Source organism: Centrocercus urophasianus, unplaced genomic scaffold (genome assembly GCF_019232065.1).
Source record: "Centrocercus urophasianus isolate 14NV4802_14NV808 unplaced genomic scaffold, USGS_Curo_1.0 seq_10, whole genome shotgun sequence".
Classification (NCBI taxonomy): Eukaryota; Metazoa; Chordata; class Aves; order Galliformes; family Phasianidae; genus Centrocercus; species Centrocercus urophasianus.
In genome coordinates, this window is record NW_024884142.1 from 52,972,242 (window position 1) to 52,987,207 (window position 14,966).

The following is a 14,966-nucleotide window of genomic DNA, read 5'->3' on the forward strand; positions in this document are numbered from 1 at the left end:
GCTGCTTATCCTTATGGGCTGCGATTCTGACCTGAACTACAGTGCTCCTCTGTGCCAAAAGACACACATTCCATCAACAAAGTTTTGAGTGTATACAGAATTTTTGAGCGGCATTTATTAAAAAAATATTATGAATGTAGCTGTTTTCCCTTCTCCTACCTGCTGCTGTGGATACATTCCAGGTTGATGTCCTCCATACGGTGGCTGTCCTGAGGGAGGTCCTTGTCCTGGATACTGCTGCCCATATGGTTCATGCCTAAAACGAAGCATTCAAATCAACACTTAGAGCTGCTGGAGTTTTTAAGATACCAGAGAAAGGACACTGCTCTCATGATCTTGCACCTTGAAGACACTCGTCATTTGGAATCGTGGTGAAGACATGGCGTGGGATGGTCCAGAGACTAATACAGTAAGCTCTGCTGGAGCAGTGGAAGGAGGAAAGCAAAGCAGATAGAAGGAAAGAAGCAATGAAGATGCAGGGGAGAGATTTAGGAGTAGCGTTAGAAATGGGAATAGTGTACGGTCAGCAAAGAGGTAAGAAAGGCAGCTGCAGTGACACTAGGAACCAGTCATAGCAGGATAAATTCCTGATGTATATAGCTCAAAGGTTGAGCATGTCAAGATTCTTGTTTTTTACAGCACAGGTTTCCAAGAAGACTACTTTCTGGATTAAGAATGTAATAAATATATAGGTATATAGGTTAAGTACTCAATCAATACCTAACTGCTAATTTGAAGAGAAATTCTAAGATTCTAAATGGTGGTATGTGCTAGGGTATGTAGCATTTAAACACATCTTTACTGAGTACAAACAGTGCTCTTACAATTTTGTAATCAATCATGTACAGTCATGTAATTTTTAACTAAAGCTACATAATGTCACATACACAAGAGGCAGAGCTGAGCTGCACTTGGAAACTTACCTGTGGCCTCTTATGACCTCTGAGGGGCACTGCAGTGCAACTGCAGTATTTTTAGCACATCTGAATGAAATTTTGTTTGTGGAAATGAAGTACTTGGAAAGTATTAAGACTAAAACATTAACACTGTCTTGCAGACCAGTACATGAGTAATTACACTCTGTACATAACCAGTAAGAACTTACCTATTTGAATATAAGAATGGGAATAATATATCACAGACAGTCTGAGAAACAAAACAGGATTAGAGAACCCGATGTGTTAAATGAACTGATGAGACATGGCTTTTTCAAAAGCAGAGAAAATACACGTATTTTTATGCCTTGATGAGAGTAAAGCAATAGTTTTTCAGTATCTCCTAAAACGTTGATGCAGATGAAAATACCAGTTAAACGAACCATATAACCGAAAGGAATTGCTTACACTCATCTAAGATTGGATGTATAATTAGATGAAACTGGGCTAAGGTACCTGTACTATATATATATACAAGGAAACTTTCTGAATGTTAGTTTGGTTAGGTACAGGATAACCACAATCCAAAAGAAACTGTGGAAGCTTCAGAATACGTGTCATTCAATGCTGCCCTGAAAGAACTTTGGCCTGTACATTCAGTTCAGTGTTGGCAAGGAGATACACAAGGCAGTATGCATGCTCCTTTTTTAACATCTATGATTCTATAGCTACACAAAGTCAACCAATTTTCCCAATCCTGTTACACTCCAGAAACTGAACCGATGGTAAAAACCTAAATCAGAGCAGGCAAAGCATAAGCAACACCAAGAAGTTGCATATTCTATGTGCCCTCATAGAGTCTGCTAGCACTCATTAGCTGGTTATTGAAGATATTACAAACAGAGAAATCAATGTTCACCTTTGCTGGCCAGGGTAACGATTAGGAGAGTACATGCTTGGGTCACTGTTTGAAGGCACCATGTTGCTTTGACCAGGTGGTCCCATACTGCCTTCAGGACCCAGCCCATGATCCGACCTAAAAAATGACAAAGGAAACCCCATTCTGTAAAAAGTACTTATTCTCCAAAATCATATCCCTTAAAGAAAATACTCTCTTGACTTATCATCTTCCACTTTAATCAGACTTCCCAGCACATGACCTGTTGAGCAGCATTACAGTTGTGTTACTCCACATACCTACTACTTCAAACTATGAGAAAAAACTTTGTTCCTCTGCTGCACTTGAAAGACTCACACTGCGTAACTTTGGCTGCCACAAGGAAACAAAAAGGGAAGCTAGGGTACACAAGCTAATGAAAGTAAAAGTGGGAACATTGCCAGAGCTGCAAAAGCTACTCTAATACTTAATATAATCCAAACATTCTCCAACATCTCTGCTTGCTATAACAGTGTTCAGTTGTCAGATGTTTCATTCTTTCTTTTTTTTTTTTTTTATTATTCCAAAGGCTTTCCTGGGATAAACAAAGAGAACCAAATTTATTTTTGCTTACTTCACTGAAAGCAAACTTATGAGGGTCCTGACAGATACACTGAAATACTACTGCCCCTCAGACAACAGACTCCAGAATCTCTAAAGACAATTCACTAACAGACCACAAACCAAACACAGGCTGTGCATTTTGTTTTTCAGAAAAAGCCCACCAACAACTGTTTAGGTGAAAACATGGCAAGAATACTCCAGTGCTACTTTCTGCCATCACAGCCCAACACAACAGCCAGCTGAAGGCAGCTGTCAAACATATCCACTTGCTGATCTGCTGCAGCTTGAGTGATTTAGAAAGTCTAACAATTCCTCCTCATTAATTCCTGTGAACAGCTAGATGCAGTCATTACCAACGGTTTAACTTCCAGTGACTTAGTACAATGCTGTAGGAAATACAGGCTGCCACGTTCTCTGCAATGTGAGATGGGAAAATGAGAGGGGAGATGATGGCTTTCACTAACGGTCTTTGCTTTTTCCTGAAGAAAAACTCACCTCCTGTCATAGCCACTTCCATAAGAGAACTGCTGTCGCTGGCTCATGCTCATGTTGGACATGGCTCCAGATGGATTCTGGTTATACATTTCCTGTATTCCACTGTTAGGCATTTGTCCAGGGGTCATGAAAGGCTCGTTGCTTCCAGGCACTACAACAGTAAAGGAAATTAAATATATTATTCTGGGGGTTTGAAGATATCTTTCTATTAAATGATATATTTTAAAATAATGTTCAGATTTCTAACACTGCCAAGGAGAATTAGCTGGTGTCTGACAAGCTCTCCAGGGCCTGATGAAAACTCATGAAGTACTACCACTACTAAGATGATGGTTATAATAATATATAGGAGCTGCAAGTGAAGAGAATAATCTTATCATACCAAACCAAGCTCATCAGGCACTGAGGCAGCTTCTTCCCTGAGGTCTTTATGGCTGAAGATGAACTTGCTCTTGCTCTTTTCACCCCCAAGAATGCTAAATATGAATTCAAACATAAACCTTACAGAACAGATAAATTTCATAGTTTGGATTATAAAGCTGCAGGAATCAGGCTCTTCTTTTTTCCTATAAAGCTCTCATATATATATATACATAGACTTGCTTACAGAAAGGCTATTGTATCCTAAAGTAGCTTCTTGAGCAGGATGGGTATATTCTAAAGGTCCAAGAAAAGGCACATGTAGTACTATATTTCATATAAATCCCCAAAACAGACAGAGGAAGTGACTCTATCCTTTAGTCCTTTCTTGTAGATACTAAACAGACAGACATTTCTGTTTCGACTGAAGGTAAATATGATACGTATGACAAAGTGCAATAAACCCACTTAATCTCATGTGGATACAATAATTAAAATTAATCTAAGACAGAGAGACCTTCCCCTTATTCCAAATGTGTTTTACTAGTGACTACAGTTCAGGTAACATAATTTAAAGGAAAGGTTTGAAAAAATTGTATCAGGATAGCTAGCTATCTCCTCATTGCAACACATATGAGGCACCTTGATCTTGGTTAGTCCCTTCCAACTGAACTGTTATAGTCTAGTCTAGTCTAGTTTGGTCTGGTCTGGTTCCCTCTTCCTTTGATTTCTGGACCTCTTCTTCTTGTTTCTCTCTTTTGCTCTCCTTCAATTTCCACTTCTTAATTCCACCTCCTTCATCTGCTCTTCTCTTTGCAGCCAGTGTGAGTCCTACTTATATTCTGACTTCCCACTTTCCTATGTACATGGTATACAAGACTGATTCACTTTAAGCACATTTTACAATATCCACACAAACATCTGTAAGTTAAATGTCCCAAGGGACAAGAGTCAGGCTTGACATTAGTTTTGGTTTTTGCTTTCTAAAAATAGTGTGTTTATCACCTATTGTCAGGGGTTGTCCAAATGAGAACAGAGTAAGTTTTCCTATGCTGAAAAATATGTAAATTACGACAGCATTAGGAGATTTGCTCAGTTGCACACAGTGTCCAGCTGTACCACAATCAGGCCTGTTTCTTCACAGCTTCTTCTAGCATCGAAGTCCAGCATCTGATAGGCAGAGTTGCTACCCACATTCATAAAGCATACTGCATTGCATAAAATCCATCCCTAGGAATTTATGCCATCATTCCTGAAATTTGTTCCTATAAGCAGGTTTAGGAAACAGTTAAGTCTAAAATACACAGCATGACCCTGAGAAGGGAAAATATGACCAGAATTGAACAATTGCACTGGATCTGCCTTTTTGCTACAAGAATGTAGCTGTTTTGCCAACAGCAGAATCAGCTGGACATGCAGCTCATTCTGCTGACTAGAGTGCCCTGATAACATTTATGTGAGTAGGGAAGAAGACGCCACAAAGAAAATACCTTTTCTCATTCCACCAAAAGGATCTTTATTCGGCTCGTATGGCATCCTTCCCATCATATCTGGCATGTTTATTCCCTGCTGGTACGGTGCATTTGGCGTCATGGAGTTTCGCTTCGGGAATGCTGAATCACTTACATCAGAAAAGGGATCATGCACACTAACTGCGCTGTTTCTAGCAGATGAGAAAAAGGAGGCATTAACATCATCGTGTATTCACAAGAAATGTGAAAACAGACCAGCCTACAAAACACTGCTGCGTTTGTCAGTGATCACCACAGGATACATCTGAGGAAGAAGCAAACAACTTTCACAATCATTAAAAAATCTAACTTTTTTTTCTCCAAGCTTATCAGGATAACTTACTTGAATGACAGGGGTTTTTCACTTAACTGTGCATGCTCCTATTAGCCATGTAAAAGTCTAAACTTTTTTGAAATTTCACAAAGCTGTGTTCCTCACAAACACACAAGCTTCATATGCTGCGTCAAATTAGTATTATTTTTTATCTGTTTCATATATTCCTCCTAAAGACTAAACAGCTACTTGATTTACCTTCCTAATATCATTTCTGAAAGGGATCTCTTGGTCCATCCAGCTGAATTCTCTGTTATCTCACTGTTACTATAATACTTTTTTGATAATACTCTGAATCTGTGCACCCAGGAAAGAAACCTACATATATAAGGTTCTAAGATGATGCTACTGGTTTCAACCTCCCACCCCAATCTTCACATATTCACACGCTCTAGCTTGCACTACTGCTTGTTTGATCCTTCTCTGATAATGCAGATCCTAATCCTTCCTCCCTTTCCTTCTCTTCCCTCCAGAAAGAGATGTTTTTTTGCCACTCCTAAGGTTGGGTTGGCTCAACACAGAATCAGATGTGTGCCTGTATAGTTGAGAAAAACTAACTTTAACTGCTATAGAATAACAGCATAAGAGAAAATGAAGCAAAGCCTATTTCATACCTGCCACCCTGCATAGGTGTCATCTGTCCATGAGGTGTTGATGCTGGTGTTGGAGGCTTCAAATCGCCTGGCACTTCTGTCATGGAATTACTGCCAGTAGACTGTGGAGTCTGTGGGCCTTGCAAGGAACCAGAATTAGCTGGAAGATTAAAGAAAAACGAAATATTAGAAGGTAGTAACCAAATTATTGCAGAAATAATAATAATCAGTGAGAGAAACTGGCTGTTTCCCCCATTGGCCTGCTTATACCATGCATCTCTACTTTGTAAGTTCCATAAAATCCTCTGAGACCAGGATATGCTATGAGGTAATAGCCATCATCTTTCCTAGAGCCACAAATTTAAATCGCTGCCTGAAGCAACATGAATAGAAATCATCTAGATGAAGGATCATTTAAATGAGAGGTCAGAGGTACAAAGTTAATTGTCTATAGTTTACAACAGAGTAGATGAAAGTTGTTCTTCGGCACAGCTTCTTTATATATATGATCACTACCACAACACAGATATTTATAAAGCAAATTTCAACCAGAAGCTTTTTCTACAAATTTAAACCACTGTATTAATATAAGAACATAATCTATTTTACCACTAAAAGGCAAGCATTTCTGAGATGAAACATGGCTACTAGTTAGGGGCACACTGCAACCCTATGCCATCTTTGAGACAATGTGGCAAAAGATTGAATTCAAGAAATTTAGAGGGCCATTACGGGGTAAGAAGAAAGCAGAACATTGTAAAAATAGCAATGGACAACTTAACAAAATGCAGCTAGGATCACTGTAGAGCACGTGTAACAAGATCAGGTCAATTCTGCAAAAATTTTTATGCTGAGATCTCAGACAGCAGTAGAGCACATGCACTACTGGCCTCCTTAACCATGGCGAACAGAATCACAGAATATCCCAAGCTGGAAATAGCTACATTTTTGATGTGACGATAAATGGAGAGAAGCATGTAATGTTCTACTCTAAAGAGACTAAGCAGTAATAAGGACATTAAATGAATATATCACATAAGCTAATGATAAATTACATTCAGAACAGTCTTTTAAAGTAGACAGTGCAGTTTCTATTTTCATACAAATACTGAGAAAGTCCTCCTCCAACATATGATGTGGCATTTTTTCTGATTCAGAAGGTGATAGATGGGCATCAGTAACAGTGCCTAAGCTTTGTATCAGACTGCAATGTCTGCTTTGGTGTTTGAAGCAGGAATTCTTCCCAAGAAAGTGTACGATCAAGTCTTTGGATGCTATTTTCAAACAGAAAAAATCACAAACCTAATAAACTTAGAAAGACATGGCAATGGCTTGAGAGGTGTTTTTGATTCTACAAACCTTCATGCGAGCATTTTTAAGTGCCTGTCTATTGTCATCCAACAACTAATTAACAAAACTTTATAAATTACTGTTAGAAGAAAAACTGGAAGCAGCAGCATATGCTGTTCTTCTCTATTTGAAAGAGAGAGTAGTTTATAATTGACTCAGAATCCTAGAACACACATCACCCTGACAGGCAGAGCTTGTTTTTAACTGAAGAACACACTTTTTATGTGTTTCATTTATATCTGTAACACATGTTCCACTATTGGAAATCAGTCTCAGTAGCAAGAGCATACGTAAAATGCACATTTTGTAGACCATGTTGCTCCTGTCCTCACCTTTCTAAGGTGTGTTTGGATTATATTCACCTTGTAATGAGGTTCAAAAAAACATCAAGAAAAGCTCTCTGATAGCATTAATACAGTTACCACAACGTGCAACAGTTAAGGCTACAGCTGACTGAGGGCTTTAGTGCCGTAATAAAACATATATGTAAAATAATAAAGAAAATCATCATGTTTATGTAAAATGAGCCTTTTGTATATAAGACCCCTGGGTGAGACAGGATCATTTTCCTGCCTTTTTGTATTCTAAGGTCTGCTGCACTTTAAACACAATGCTAGATTACTTCTAAAAAGCTTGAAAGCATTTCTGAGTTGTCACACGCCATCATCTTGTTATATCAGAACCATGTGAGCAAACATCTTACTTTACCCATATAGTTACAGTAAAAAATGATATTGCATCACCCTGCACATTTCTCTGAGGATCGGCTTTTAAGCAGCAATTAAGTTCTTCCCTATTCTACCTGAGCAAAGAAATAAATTCATATCTAAAGTAAATCTAAATAAAACAAGTAAAATACTTTTCACTATTAATGGGCTGCGTAAATATTCAGAATCTTTCTTACACATAACATTATTTTTAGATGCCTTTTTTACAAGGAAAGTTTTAAGAATGAAAAGAAGATATCCAACTGAGAACCTGCAAGCTACATTTCCATCTGCTTGGTGGTAGTTATAGTTGTTCCACACTACCCTGATACTTTTCTAAATGACTGCTAACAAACGTATGAAAAATCGAAGGCAAATACTATTTATAAAAAGTGCAAAGTTTCTGATACTGTTTAGTTAATGAACTTTGCTCTAGGCCTTTGCTGGGTGAGGCACACTCCTATAGAGAAGGGACTGCAAATGTTTCAACCTCAGGATTAGGTCATCAGCCACCAAGAAGAGCCCAACTGTGGATATATATATCTATCCATGTCATATGCTCATAGCTCACTGAGTAGTTAATTCCAATATTAGTGTCAGTGGAAAAAGCACATCCTTGAGGAAGAATAATCTAAGTGCATACTTGAAATGTTTACTACTGGTAGAGCAGATATCATTTTTTAAGTAACGTAACTCTTTTCCTTGTGGGATGTCATTTTCAGTTACTTAAAGCTTTGCAGCGTTTCAGCCAATCACAAGGAAGTTAATCAGACGGATCTTCTCAAGCTCTTTTTTTTTTTCTTGGTCCTCTAAAAAAATTCTACACAGTACCGGGCATATGAGTGAAATCAAACTTTTTACAAGAGTTCTTAGATGTGTGGTCCTTTTTCAGAGAGTATGAAATGCTGATTTGTGTCTGGGCAGAACAGGAGAGATCATACAAAGGACAATACATGGCAAAACTTAGAAAACTGTCACTCAGAATGATATTCATGACCTAAATGTCTTGGTGGTTTTTCTTGGTTTTTCTTATCTACAGAATGGGAATCACACTCCTTTTTCTCTTCAGTTGCTACTGCAAAGGCTGATTAATTATTTTATAGACTTCATATGCAGTTGTAATGAAGACCAAGAGAAAAAAACAAGGAGTGAAGTTATAGTTCTCTGAGTCTGATTGAAGACAGTGGCACAAATAGAGGTAGGTCATCAGTGAGAACTGAAGCCCTACACGCCGTTCACTCAGGGACAGAATCACAGCACTGCTTGTTTTTTTCCTTGCAAAGCCTACATGGCAGTGCGGGCTGCTTTCAGGAAAGACCCTTTATTTACCAGAACAGAAACATGCAGATTAAAAAAAAACAAACCCAAACATTAAAAGAAGCATTTTCTTGCCAGCAATTTTTTCCCTCTAGGAAAAAAAAAGAAAAAACCCAGCAACCTCTTGAAACGCCATTAATATGAGGCCTGACATGCTCTCTAGGATATGCCTACCTTTTGCCAGAAGCTACAAATGTATACTCTAAAGTAAACAATGGAAAGGTTACTGAGGGTTAAGCACATTCACACACTCCAGCCCAGCAGCCAGCCGCCACGCTGGGAGGGTAATTTACACGGCACAAACCCAGTGCCCCACTCTGGCCGGCTGGGGGCATCGGCTATGGCAGAGCCCCTCCTGTTGGGAGCGGGGTGCCTCTGCCTGCCCCCCTCCTCCAAGCCCTCACCCATCCATCTTCCGTGGGGATTCCCTGGCTGGCCTCACCGCTCGCATGACATCACCTGTCTGCTAAGAATAGCACTTCAGTCAGTCAGCCAAGACGGACGGGTTTGGTTACAGAGGCACCCATCAAAAGGCTGTGGAGTGCCGCGTCCTCGCTGTCCCCTCCCCAAGTCTTGTTTCTCTGCTGCCAAGGAAACGCTCCCTTGCTCTCCTCCCAGAACATGCACATGTTCTCCAGGTCTATTGTGACTCAGCCTCTGCTGATACCGGGGCCAGCAGCTCTGTGTTACTCAGGAGCATCCCCCCTCCCAGCTGTGCCTCAGAACCTATCCCACTCCTTTGGCACAGGGTAAATACCTCAGTCTGCATTTTTCAGAGTCACACAAACTGCACAATGCAGCCAAAAATTCACAGTGCATTTGCTGCTGACAGTAGTGATGGGAAATCCCAACCATCGTGTTACAAGAAAATGGACTAACACATGAACCCAGACCACTGCATCACAGTCCCCTAAGTTCAACTTGCACATCACATCTTTCCCTTGAGGGGTAGGTGCCTTGCTGGCACCTGCCTGCTCCAGTTGTCACACTATATTTCTAGCGTGTGCACTACAATGCCCCAAGAGTCACCTCTGAGGCAGCCACACAGCCACCCTTTGGATGAGGGACATCCACAAGAACCAACTTGCTCTGACCCTGTGCTTCTGCTTGTACCTTCCTGAGCATCTACACTAAACAGGAACTCGATGCTCCTCCATACCAAGAAGGTTGGCACAGAGCAGTTGAAATATTTTCAGAAATTTTATGAAGATCAGCTGGTTTTTAAACTCTTGTGACCCAGATCTTGTAGCATCAGCTGTAGAACTGGACAAAATACTACAGCCCCTCTCTGAGACAAGCCTCCCTGCTTTTTTTTTTTTTTTTACCAAAATTCCCAAAGCAGTAACACTGCCACTAGCTCTCTGCACAAGGATTTGGCATCAAAGCTGTTTTGCCTATGCTGAGCTAGCTGCGCAACAGAGGTGAATGGTTAAAGCGAGGACCCTCTAAGGCTACTGTTTCTTGTTGTATTGGGCTCCTGTTTCCTCTGAATGCCCAAGAGTAACAGATTATCTAAAATACATCCACAACTCTACTTCTTTTGTGCAGCTAATGTTGGCATATACTGAAGAAAAAGGAGCAAGAAAAAAAGCTGAGTATTAGAGAGAACAGGCCTGTACTCTCTGCAGCGTCTATACCTCAGCGGGATTTCATGTACTGAAGCTGAAACACACTGGGAAAGCCTTTCTCTGTAGAGAAGTGCAGTCCATTCAGTGACACGAGTTCTTTTCTAGCCAACAAAACAAATCTTGAGATCTTTGCTTGCTTCCTCCTCTACTAGTCTCTATGTCCTGCTGTGTTTTTATTTTAGAAAAATAGTTTCAGTTCCCCTCATAGACGGCTTCCTTGAATGTTATGATAAATTTAAACTTGGACTTTGTCATTTTCATCTGCAGTGCCCTGATACAAAGGACTCAGTAAAATGGTACATCTGGTATTTCTTTGTTTCCTGCCTATGTATTTAAATAAGGATTCTTTAGCTCAAACTTCAGCTGATTCACAGCGATTGTCCCTGAACAAACTGCTGAGAGCAGTGCTGGAGGGGGATGGGCAAGGGAGGATACCGCAAAGCACAACATCCTTTCATTTTCAGTACTGCTGCTGCTTCTAAAACCGCTGTTTTAGAAAGAGATGAACTTCCTCATCACCCTCCTTTGTAAGCCTGAACAGTTTCTTGCCCCTTAACTGTCTTGTCAGGAATGACAGGTAAACACAACACCTTTTAATTTTTGCACTGGGAAATATTCTAGACATACATGCTCATTTCAGATCAATAAACATTTGGACTACAGGTTTCACGTTTTGTGCTGAGTGTATTTCTCCATCTTCTAAACTCGCCTTACAAAGTCATCTACTTATCTTAAGTGTTAGGCAATCAGCACTGGGGTACCTGATAAGTCTAAATGCTAATGGGGGAGAGGAATTATTTAAGGATTTACACAAGGAAATGTAGCTAGGAAGATTTTAACAACACTTTCCCAAATCCTCATGCTGAAAAATACACAAAAAGATCTAAGTGTTATCACCTTTATCTTCTTCTGTAAAGGACAAAGCACTATCATATGAAATGGCCAAAGCTTTTTTACCTGATAAGGGTTTTTGAATTTCCTGGAATCCACAATAGGAAATCTCAAAGTAGTACAATACAGCCTGCAAAGCCCTGGAGAGGTTGCTGGGTCCCTGACTCTCAACTTCCTATTTTCTGCCAGTGAAGTGAAATAACAGAAGTTATTAAATACTTTTCTGTTATTGCCTTTCACAGGGAACTGCTGTAAACATTCCAGGAATTATGTTCTCTTGGCATTAACACAAGGTGATCTGCCTAACAGTACTTGTGAAGGTAAGTATTAGAATTATTCTGATGTTCAGAAAAGTCTAATAACCAGCAAATCAAAGGAAAATTTTCCTCTTCCACGGGCAGTCCAGATGTCACTGTAATAGAATAATACCTACTACACCTTTTTGTAAGTGCTTAAATTTGTCACTGCTAAAGATTTTCCCTTGAATATCAGTCATGACTATCAAATCTTTTGAGTCTTAAATTAAATTAATTTAGGAAGAAAACTGTGTGGTTCCAAACACCACACTGTACACATAAAGATCAGCCAAAATTAATCATTTCCAGTTTTGATGTTTCAGAGAAGATGAAAATGGTAATGCTAACAACTTATCTGGCACACAGGATTAACAACAATAGAATAAAGAGTGTGTGTGCCTCCAGACTACAATGTCTGGCGGTGGGGATACACCATGCTCTCAGCTCTCTCCATCTGCCATACATTCAACACGAGCCACATCAGAGCAACCATCTGAGATCCACTCATTAGCCCAGCACCTGCCATCCTGCCTCCAACTGAAGCTGTACTGAACAACAGCCATGCTGAAAACGCAGCTTCAGAGTCGTGGTAATCAGTGTGCAGGCAAGAGGATCTCATCTTTAGACAAATGGACAATCCTAGCGTTGGCTGCCTCACATCACACAACACAAGCACATCCTTGCAGAATTCTTTCATCTTGTCTAAAACAACGTAACTCTTTGAATCTTAAGGGTATGCTGGCAGATACATCTTGAGCAGCGATATAACTGGGTCACATATCTAATCTGACTCAATTCAGGAACCAGATCAAGTTTAAAAACAATGTACTTATTCTCACGGTTTGTCTAATATTAGCAAGACATGTTTGTAAAGATATAAACGGCAACCCAGTGAGTATCTTCTGCGTTTAAAAAATGGTTGTGTAAGAGGCTGCATTTTTTTTTGCTTACCAGGAGATGGCGGCTGAATCTTAGGTTGTTTCTTAGTATCTCCAGTGCTGAAGACTTCTGGAGGGGGCTCCTCCCCTCGCTCTATCTTGCACTCGAAGGCAAACAGGTACTGAATGTACTGTTTTTTCAGGGAGCTGGCTGCACTGCTCGAAGTGCCAACGTTCAATGTTGTTGCAAGCTCGCGCCACTTCTTGTTTTTATTAACCTAGCAAAATAAATGACAGAATCATTGGTTTGCAGCAAAGTGGTTTGTTTGAAAGTCAGGAGAAAAAAAAAAAAAGTTAAAAAAATAAAGTACTTAACGTCTTGGTTTACTTTTTTTATTTTTCTCTTCTAACTAATGTTCATTACGCCCACACGCAGTAATGCATAGACAGCATTTACAGTTATAAAACCATTAAGGAACCTGCTGATAGCTACATAAAAAGCTTTGTTCAAAGTCTTCTGCATGGTGCATCTTTTAAATGCCTTGCACTCTTCCAGGGCCTCTGCTCTTCAGTTAGCAATTTATCTCCAAGCAAATGCACACTCACTCTCACTCTGACACCCACCCACACCCACCCCATTCTAATTAAAAAGCAGCTTCTGAAAACTAATTTAAAAAGCAATAACAGCATTATTCTGCAATTTAAGCGTTTGAGCACTGATATGAAAAATATTTTTTTCTCCAGAATAGCCACCAGCTGTCAGACAGTTTAGCCTATAATTCCTGGCTTGAGTCCTTTCACTTCACAGCATCTTGCAGGGACAGATCAATGATCCTTTGGCTAGATGAGATGCAGAGTGGAGTGAGGCCCTTTAATTAATTATGGCAGACTTCAAACACACAGGGCTAGTCCAGCAACACCCTGTACTGCAGTGCTGACTGCACAACTCTGCTGTGAGTCTTGTTTGCAATACAAGGTTGAGAATATCCAAAGATTCTCTTCCTGAATTCCTCAAACACACAGCTGATCTGTAGTACCAGCTTAGTTCATTTGTCATCTTGGATGATGCCACTGGCTCACGCACCTATATCAGACAGAGTATTGTTTTTGCTGTATAATCTGATGCCCTAAAGTTCATTCAACCAGTTGTGCAATTGTTAGGTATGGTCCAAGGATGGGAGGGAGCATGACATAAATGGGCTTTGAGCATCTGGGCCTTTGTTGAGGAAAAATCCTGATTCTTGCATGCCATGATGCTTTGTACTTGTCCTGAGGCCTGAGATTCTATGATTCCAACTCAATTTCACTAGCCATAAAGGTTAACATTAGCCGTACTGTTCCTATGCCCTTCTGACAGCAAAAGAAATATTTCTTAGATTTCTCTCTGTGTTTAATAACATCAATACTGCTGCCAGACTTCTGGGGATAGCAGGCAGATTTGCATGGCTATGCAATGTGTTTTTATTTCTCTGGCAGATCCCCCAAGAACCCAAGAGTTAAAGAAGATATTTTCCATAAATTGCCCCTGCTGAGGCTTGAAACCCAGCTACACAGCCCTTTGTGCCTACTGACGTACAGCTAAGTGGTACATAATGAACACATTGCATAATGCAAACAGAAATATTCATGCCTAAATGCCCACTATATTGGCATTTAAAAGAAGGCTGCCAACAGCTGGTCTGCTCATATTGGGATCCCATCAAAAGCACGTATTCGGAGAGCACGTACTGCTGCTGCACAGCGACGTTCCCTGTCACTCTCTGGGAAGAATCAGGAGATGTGCAGTGTAGCAGCTGGATTAACAACTTTTTAGGAGAGTGTCACTCAGATGCATTTAAATAAATCTCATCAAGCAAAGCACTTTCCCTCACAGTAGGCCCAAACAGATAAACATGGTGATCATTCATGTGGGCATACAGCAAAACCAAGAGCCCTTACTTTCAATGTCAATTCTTATCAGTTCTGTAGCACACAATTTTGTAACTCAAGATCCTTCAAAAATCAGTGTAAGTGAACAGCATCTACTCTTCGGCAATGCATAATGTCTGTCATTGCAAATTAACACCGAGTGCCCCCAAATAAAATAAATTTCTATGTGATAAGCAAACACCAACAACTCTCTAGAACATCCCATTTGTCCCCCCTGCTTTATTTTTCATTCTAAGAGTCATGCTGTGGGCACAATCATGGTGTATGAGGCAGAGCAGCTGCATGATACGATTTACCTGTA

At 40.1% G+C, this 14,966-nt stretch overlaps 1 protein-coding gene across 8 annotated transcripts in view; it reads right to left on the reverse strand.

The window, feature by feature from the left end:
* The window catches only part of ARID1B (AT-rich interaction domain 1B), a 288,228-nt gene that overhangs the window by 10,132 nt on the left and 263,130 nt on the right, over positions 1-14,966 (reverse strand). For 4 of the 8 annotated variants that reach the window (XM_042815750.1, XM_042815749.1, XM_042815777.1 and 1 more), the window contains 6 exons: positions 12,810-13,014; positions 5,691-5,829; positions 4,722-4,894; positions 2,872-3,022; positions 1,795-1,911; positions 160-256 (listed from right to left, as the gene is read on the reverse strand). In XM_042815750.1, the coding sequence (XP_042671684.1) occupies positions 160-256; positions 1,795-1,911; positions 2,872-3,022; positions 4,722-4,894; positions 5,691-5,829; positions 12,810-13,014 (882 nt within the window). The remainder of the gene's footprint in view (positions 1-159; positions 257-1,794; positions 1,912-2,871; positions 3,023-4,721; positions 4,895-5,690; positions 5,830-12,809; positions 13,015-14,966) is intronic. The other 4 variants (XM_042815785.1, XM_042815791.1, XM_042815769.1 and 1 more) reach the window with 1 other exon arrangement.